Source organism: Nanorana parkeri, unplaced genomic scaffold (genome assembly GCF_000935625.1).
Source record: "Nanorana parkeri isolate BGI_ZX_2015 unplaced genomic scaffold, ASM93562v1 scaffold494, whole genome shotgun sequence".
Lineage (NCBI taxonomy): Eukaryota > Metazoa > Chordata > Amphibia > Anura > Dicroglossidae > Nanorana > Nanorana parkeri.
Genome location: NW_017306762.1, coordinates 666,321 through 675,369, shown reverse-complemented (window position 1 = coordinate 675,369; position 9,049 = coordinate 666,321). Strand labels below are relative to the sequence as shown.

The 9,049-nt window shown below is 39.4% G+C and overlaps 1 protein-coding gene across 5 annotated transcripts in view; it reads right to left on the bottom strand.

Moving 5' to 3' along the window:
* Nucleotides 1-9,049, bottom strand: part of SPECC1 (sperm antigen with calponin homology and coiled-coil domains 1) — a 277,393-nt gene that overhangs the window by 99,729 nt on the left and 168,615 nt on the right. For 4 of the 5 annotated variants that reach the window (XM_018561037.1, XM_018561041.1, XM_018561036.1 and 1 more), the window contains 2 exons: nucleotides 7,821-7,894; nucleotides 6,580-6,755 (listed from right to left, as the gene is read on the bottom strand). In XM_018561037.1, the coding sequence (XP_018416539.1) occupies nucleotides 6,580-6,755; nucleotides 7,821-7,894 (250 nt within the window). Of the gene's footprint in view, nucleotides 1-53; nucleotides 132-6,579; nucleotides 6,756-7,820; nucleotides 7,895-9,049 lie in introns of all 5 variants that reach the window. The other variant, XM_018561040.1, reaches the window with a different exon arrangement.

Below are 9,049 nucleotides of genomic sequence, written 5' to 3'. Positions count from 1 at the left end.
AGTGCATTCTGTTCATGATCATTAGCTGCTAAGCCATCTAGAAGGTATCTTACCTCTTAGTTTTGTTGCTTGCATCAGAATTTATTCTGCCAGTTCTTAGAAGGTCCTGAGCGGTAAGCATCTTTTTCCCCCTTAACAGCAGAAGGAGCACATCAGACTCAAGGCCAGCCAGAGATGCAAGTCCTATACAGGAAGGCTATGTGCCGACAGAGGAATTCAGTACTGGGTTCTGATCCACTGGTCTCTTAACAAAGATCTCAAAGACAGGGCTGTCCAGCTAGTGACTCAGAGGCTGCATATGTCAGCTTCCAAAATGTGTCTCCTTTTTTTTTTATGTCTTAATGGGTAAAAGTCCCCCGGAACTGATTTTTTTTTTTTTTTTTTTTTAATCGCATAGTGGCTAGTGAGTTGCATCTGGAACCCTGACAGAGAGAACTCCCTTTGAGACACTGGTTAACCCTCATCTGTAGCCATAAACATTCTTGCCTTAGGAGAGAGGTCAGTAGGGTCGCCTTTTAGCAGACTCTCCTTAACAACGCATTCACAAAATCAGGCACAGAGACACTCAGCATTCAACATGACCACTTATGGGCAGATAGTGGATCTGGTAGCCCAGAAAATAAATCTACTGGCAGGGTGCAGGAGACATTTCAAAAGCCAATAGGTGGTTAAGCCTTCCTGGCAAATTACCAACAAATAAGCTATTTTTATTTAAAATTCAAATTATATTATAGTGTAATCTTATGGATACTTTTATTTGCTATGAAGCTATGATGTACGCAAGATCTAGACAATGTTATACATTGATTACACTATTAAAGAAACCTATATGCACTGGACACTGCATGTTTATTAGTATAGGACAAGGGTAGGCAAACTCCGGCCTTCCAGCTGTAGTGAAACTACAAATGCAATCATATGTGTACCTCTGGGATTCATGCCTGTGTCAAAGTCTTCCAATGCCTCATGGGACCTCTAGCTCTACAGCAGCTACCCACGGTATAGGGTATCAACGCCAGAAGAAAAAAAAATGTAACGTATTGCTGATTGACATCTTTTAAATGTGGTGGCTGCATCAGTTTTATTTTTTTAGGCTTTTTTCCTTTATCGTTGATCCTGCCAGTAACAGACTTTCTGTCCTAGGATGGCCAATGCACTATCCCGTCATTTATCGGCTGTCTACTGGAATTAAGAAGCTTAATGGATTTCTGGCAGGATCAACATTTTTTTTGCACTTCTTGAACAGATCTAACCAAATGCTGCAAATACAAAAAGGCCAGTGCTTTCACAAGCCCGCTGCCCAGTGCTCCATTCAACAGATCTGCTCAGCTGATTGCCGATTGGTGCACTGGCCAGGTGGGCGGGTCAGACTGATAAGAGACCTGAGCCCAGCTCTGTGTTGAGCAGCAGTCTTACTCTCTAGCATGCTGCTAGCAGAATATATTTTAACCTGCACTGCAGCACAAAGTAAAAAAACTAAAACCATATTTATTACTGTATACACAACCTGACTGCATTACAGTAATAAATAATGAAGCGTCAACTGGACTTTAAGAAACTCTTTCAAGACAATAAAAGTGCTGAATAGCATATGTGTTTGAAGCTTTTTCCTCCTTGTAAGGCTGCACAATAGCTAAACAGCTAAATATTATACCTAAAAAAACACTACTATAATTTGTGGGTTTTCAGCTATTTGCACAACAGACAACATTTTATTTATGCTTAAAACTAAGTTTATATCAATGCTTTCTCGTGCCATTAGAGGATTAGAAATTTGCTTTCTTAAAAGCTGAAACAATAATAAAAAAAAACAGAGTGGAATATTTGAACAATATTGCTGGCTTGGAGTCCATGTTATTAATACTGATGAGGAGACAGGGATAAAACTCCGTATATATAAAGAGAGACATACAGTATAACACAGACCTATCCCCACTCACATATGGCAGAAGCCCCAGTGCCTGCTGAGAGAAATACACAGTGCCATGTTTATGTATATACAACTTCAATTACAGTACTTAGGACACTTCCCTTAAATCCAATCCCCGGGAAGCCTGCCGGTCTGTCTCCTAGCACTAATGTCTCGCAGACCAATGACCTTGGCATAAAGACTTGAGTTATTGCCCTTTATAGTTTACAGGCTGCTCAGTTTTGTAAAGCCTTGTACAAAATCGACCCAAAAAAAAAAAAAATGCACCTCTATGTGACCCATAAGCACTTACGGAAGGGTAATCGAAGATAACTGTAAAAGTATTTAGAACCCAATATCTAAAATTGCTTAGAAAATGTAACACTTTATTGACATTCCAAAAGTCATTTTTTATAGTTTCTGCCACTTTCTTTAAAATAATATTTGGTGATCCTGCAATGAAGGTCCTTGTTAAGGCAGTTCCTGTTTTAGGGTCACAATGCTTTGTCTGTGTGTCCTAATTGTGCTCCTGCATTGTAGTTTCCATTGGCAGAGCCCGATCGGTTGACAAGTGGCCCTGCTGATATACGAGGGGGTATCAAAAAAGTAATGCCTCTTTCATATCTACTGCATATGACATAAATGCCCGATACATGTCATACATATGGTATAATCCAATCATTGTGTGCTTCTGTTTTTCAAATTTTACTAAGTGAATCATGCATGAGAGGTTAAAACAAAGAGCAGTAAAAGACTTTAACCACTTGCTGACCAGGTGTTTAGACCCCCGGGCCATTTTTCAGTATTCAGCGCTGCGGTACTTTGACTGACGTTTATTCCGTCATGCAACTCTGTACTGAAATTAATTTTATACCATTTTTTGGGGACACATAGAGCTTTCTTTTGGTAGTATGTTTGCATGCGTGTATGCGTGACGCATGTTTGCATGCGTGTATGTATGAGTGGGAACTTAAAAATTGTTTTTTTTTATTCTTTTTTATGTGCAACTTTAAATTTTTTGGGGGAAACTATTTTTTTTTTCACTTAACTTTATTGCTATCAGATAGGGGGCTAAGAAACCCCCTTATGTGATAGCAAAAGAAGTGACAGATCCTCTTTATGGAGACATCAGGGGTCTCCAAGACCCCTAATGTCCCCTAAGACCCCCCTGAAGAAGCTGATGAAGCAGAGATCTGCTTCATCAGCTTCTCTCCAGCGTCTGAAGCTGGAGAGTGACACTAGAATGCGGACGTGATGTAATATACATCACTTCTGCATTCTGACACCGGAGAGGGGACCGGAGGGAGTTTAAAAAAGGAGAAACTGCTGGGTGGCACAATTCAAGCTCTCCTCTTTCAAATAAATTCATATCTGCCAGATTGGCACAAATCTGCCAGATGATACCCATGTTCTGGGATGACCAAGACATCATTTTTAAGGCCTTTCAGGATAAAGGCACAACAGTCAAAAAGGGAAACCTATAGTAATACACTTCAAAAGCAGAAGGAAGCCATTAGGAAGATCACAGAAAGACATCCATGTCATACAGCTGCATCATAAGAATGGACGCCCATACACATCTTATGTCACCAGTCAGGTGATAGCCAAAATGTCAGTAGTTCCGCATCCACCCTACAGCCAAGACTTCTAACTCTTTGGCCGAATGAAGGATTATATTGGTACGAGATCTGAGGACCTGCAGAAAGTTAAAACAGTTAAAGTGGAGCAAAGAGTGCTCTGAAGACTTTTGCCGAACTGGAGTCGAGGTCTGGGTAAAAATATTGTGCAAATGCATCAAACATTATTGGGACTATGTGGAAGGGTAACTCTGAGTAGAGGAATGTATAGGCTAACTGTATGTATGCTCATTGTTCCCATGTCTGTATAATTAAACAATTCTATATCTCAAACAGGCCCCCTTGCACATTGCACAGACTGTTACCATCAGGAATGCACCCTGAGAAATTACATGCTGCAGTGACTGTAGAGAGACTGCAGTGCTGATACAAAGGATAATGAAGGTAAAACCATATGTTAATAAAACAATGACAATTGTTTATGATAGGCAACTCTTTAATAAAATGTCATTCAATTGGGGTTTACTACGGTCCGAGAACTCTCACGGTCAGAGAGAGCTTCACTAGACCCAGGAGATCCACACTCCCAGAAGTGTTCCCCTTCTGACCTCTGCAGAAGATTCCTCAGAAGCAGAGCAAAGTACAATGGGATGGCCATCTGAATGAAAACATCCACACAATCTGTGCTAAGGCAATACCAGACAGAGGTGTGGTTCACGGACTACTTCTTTGGCATACTTATGAAATGTCAACTGAGGAGTGTTCTTCCAACTTAAAAAAACATTTTGCTTACTAATGAATTCTTTCCAAGTCTGATTAGCACCTTAAGGCTACTATTTGCATACAGATCAAGCTTGTAGGCGAGTCAATGGCATGTGTTTAAATAGAGCAAGACCTCACATTTTGCCAACCGTACATAAAGGATAAACATAATGATTCATAAATGTGACGGGTAGAATTGCAAATGAGTAATCAATTAATCTGGTTAGTCGCAGTAACATGCTACGTCATTGAATTCCTTCTATATAAAATTACCTTGTGCCTGTAATCAGCAGCTATAAATCACCAACTATGTCATTTATACAAAGAGCAATATTTAAAAGCAGTGACCCCTGGAGTCACATTGCCCATGTATAACTACTACCCACCCATGCATGCATACCAGCACTGGGTTTACAATACAGCCTATACAGAATGAAACAGCTTATTCCCTCCTTCACAGCCTCTGTCTCCTACATTATCTGCTTCCTGAGCCAACAATAGGCTTTTCTGAACATATGAAACTGCTGAGTAGGAGCCTCAAGAACTTGTGTACAACATATAAGAGGACCCATTTTAGATTTTTGCACCAAAAACCTGGTGCTTTACATTTGACCTTGGCAGTAACCTATATCAACTAATCAGAAATCACCTTTTCCTGATCTAACTGTAATAACTAGAATATTACAGTTATTTCCTACTGCCTTTTGCACATTGTTACCCCTTTAACTGCCCTAATAAATAGGCACCACAGATCACCATCTACATTCCAAAGTAAAGTGACATTGTAGGACTGACAATGGTTATTCTAAAATGATGCATTAGCCACTTTTAGAGATGTGTAGAGATCCCTATTGAGCTTTATATTTATATTTCTTTTCAGCTTAATGGCATGTTTAGGAAAATTGTGTTAGCTTCTAGAAGTTTATTTTTTTCAGTTTTAGGCTGAATTTACTACAAATTAATTATAGCTGAGGACACTCTTATGGACAAAAAGGACATTTGACAATCACAGCATTATATTAAAACACAAAATACCCAAAAGAAAAGCAAAAACAGGGTTATCATACATAAATGATATATAAGAAAGTGTTAAAATTACACTTTACCCATAAAACACAAAGCGCAAACAAAACAAATAAGGAGAAGCAGAAGCACATACACAGGCCAGATACACTGTAGTTATTTGTAGTTGCTGTTACTTGTAACTATGCAGAACTACTTCAGCTATATAGAAACATTGTCTATTTGTATTGATCACAATCTGCCTCAAAAATGCTGTGCATAATTATCATTATCGAATACCGTATGCCAGAATGAGAATGATTACATAAAAATCTTCAAGAGCTCAGATAACAAATATCCTAAAATACAGTCTAAACGAAAAGGTTATTGCACTTTCAGCTCACAGATTGTATTCAGTTGAGCTAAGAGTTTTTTATTCTATTTGATTAGAGGAAAGCCAGAACGATTTATGGTCAACTAAGCTTTTGGACAATTGCACTTTTATTTTGTATTTTTCCTCCCTTTACAAGTTTTGTTTTGTAAATTTACCATGACACTACTTTTTTTGCTGAGCATGTTGGGCATCCTTATAATAAAGCCCAGCATTGGCTGCTCACTTAATTGTTCTATCCAAATGAAAACCCATACAGGTCTGCTAGAAGAGATCAGCTTGACAGACAGCAGCCGTGAGAGCGCCATCTACCTGCTGCTGGTGGCAAGCGCAATATTTCATATTCACTTGACTACAAAAAAACTACTTAAAAAAAACAAAACTATTTTTATTTGAATAATATTTTTAAAAAACCCACTAAAGATTTCCTTTGAAGTTATGTTCTCATAGCCCCATCTGCACACAATCAGCAATATAATACTATGGGTTTCTATCATGACCGGTTTCCTTTGAGACTATGCCCCTGTCAGTCTTAGAAGGTACTCTTATGGGTGTATTTATGAAAAATATGCAGTCATTTGTCCTGCGAAATTGCATGTACATTTGTTCTGCGTGAATAAAAAGGGAAAAACAAATGTTATTTGTTTTATTCTTTCAAAGGTCGAATGTAATCTCAGTAAAATACTGCATTATGGCCTAGGTGGAGCTAAAGAACATAGGAAATCGATTTTTCTTTGAACAAAAACAACAACTTTTCTCTAGTAAATTAATTTGTTTTTACCCCATTGATGTGTACCAGAGATTATTGGGATCTTACTTGATTTACCAGTGACTAAGCAATATATTAGAATCAGTTACTGTGGCCTGCATAGTAAACACTGTTGCAGTGCCATAAATATCAGAACACAGAAAGACAATAGTAAGCATGTCAGTCTGACCTGCTGCCCTCCATGTCTTCCAGCTCTTGATGAAGCCGGGCGCTCCTCTCTTCCTCCTCTTGCAGCCTCCGTTTCACAGCACGCAGCTCCTGCTGAGTTTCACATTTAATGTCGTTGGCAACCACCACTGCTGTCTGTAAATCGGCTTGAAATCGCTTCCATTCTTCAGCTTCCTCCTGTAAGAACAAATAGTTAGAGGTTGTCCAGATCTTACGGTTATATATGCATCCTCACTTTATCAGATATTATGGTCCTGTCCTAACAACAAAGGCAAACCCAAGTTTGGAAATCATGTCACAGGAGAAATGCACTCCTCGTATTCCATTGCCAAAAAAGATTGAGAATTACATGCAGTCTCTTTAAAGCCTTCTCATCAATGTTGCTTACTTATCCTCCTGCCCAGATGCCCATGCTGCACCCTTAGTTTAATATCTTGTTCAGCAAGACAAACACTCCTAGAAAGATTGGTTGCTTTATGTATCTATTTAGTCCTATCAGCATCCACCATATAGGACCTTGCTATGGCAACCACACAGCCCTCCCCTTTTTAAAGTGACACTAAACTCAGGTGTTGAATCTGAAAATGCATTCAAGTATTAACAAAAATTTATCTTATTTGTGTATCACTCGGCTGTAGATCCTCAAATCATCTCTGAATTGGTGCCAACACTGTCCTTCCTTCTGGAGGGTGGCTTCTTCCTGCTCCATGGTCCCTGTGTGTGTTGTAAAGTAGCCACCGCTCCAAGCTGCCTCCCGTGATGGACTACAATCTCACGTTTAGTTCACTAATTTGTATTGAGAATGTAGTCCATAATGGGAGTGAGCTTCGATTGATGGATACTTTACAACACACACAGGGACCATGGGGAACAAAAGTAGTCACCCTCCAGAAGGAAGGACAGTGTCAGCACCAATTCGGAGATGATTTGAGGATCTACAGCCAAGTGATACACAAATAAGATACATTTTTGTTAATAGTTACGGTACTTGATAGTATTTTTGAGATTCAACTCCTGAGTTTAGTGTCACTTTAAGATATAAAGTTGAGGATGCAACGATAATGCTGCCTTAATTATAAATACAGGTTACACTACGAAAAACATTCATACTGATTGTGTAAATCCCATTTATGATAAAAACAAACATGACTACAGAATCCATGCAGCTATATGCGCTTATCAAAAAGGGTACCATTTTGGTTCCTGTAATAATAAAAACATGATCTTATTGCTGAAAATTACCTTCATCTGCCTGCTAAGGATTTTTAGTTGTCTCTCCAGATCTTGTTTTTGTTCTTCCAGTTTGTCAACTTTGTCTAAACAATAAAAACAAGTTTCAATTTGCATGGTTGCACGCTGGATATATTGACCACTATCAAATGCAGTTTAAAGCTTTGACCAGAGGATGGAGGTATTTCCAAACTAATAACAAGGAAATGACTTGCAATGCTGGAGAGAACACGCAGAGGCTTCGGTACATCACATAAAATAGCAAGACTTTGTAAAAATATTGTATAATAACTGTAACATGAAAATATAATGTTTATCCAAAGCACTATACATCACAATACATGCACTATACATAAATCTACCTGTTTATAGCTATTATTTTTATTATTATACAGGATTTATATAGCGCCAACAATTTGCGCAGCGCTTTACAAAATGGGGGAGACAGTACAGTTACAATACAATTTTAGTACAATAGGGTTAGGAGGGCCCTGCTCGTGAGAGCTTACAATCTAGTAGGAGGGGCAAGTGATACAAAAGGTTATAATTGTCTGGATTGAGTTATTGGAAGAAGTAAAAAGCAGTTCTGTTGAGGTGAGATAGGGTTCCCTGAAGAGATGAGTTTTTAAGGATCGCCTACAGGTGGGCAGCATGGGAGATAAGGGGACAGATTGGGGTAAGGAGTTCCGGAGGTGAAGAGAGACCTAGAGATCAGGAGATCTTGAGAGGATGGTTTGGGTGATATTTTGAGATGAGGTCAGTGATTTAGGCGGGGGCGGACTTGTAGATGGCTTTGTGTGTTGTTGTTAGGATTTTGAATTTTATTTGTTGGGCAATTGAGAGCCAGTGGAGGGATTGGCAGAGAGGGGCAGCAGACACTGAGCGGTTGGTAAGGTGGATGAGTTTGGCAGCAGCATTCATGATAGACTGAGGGGGGATAGCCTGTTTAGTGGTAGGCCAACAAGGAGGGAGTTACAGTAGTCGAGAGATTACAAAGGGAGTGAATTAGAAGCTTTGTGGTTTCGTTTGTTAAAAATGGGCATATTTTAGAAATGTTTTGGAGGTTGAGTCGGCAAGATTTGGATAGTCATTGGATGTGGGACTGAAAGGAGAGCTCAGAGTCAAGGTTTACACCGAGCACCCTGGCTTGATGAGGGGGGGTTGATCATCGTGTGGATTGTGATAGCCATTTCGGCCAGCATGCCCAAGGCTGATCCTTCACTATTTAGTGGATGACAGGG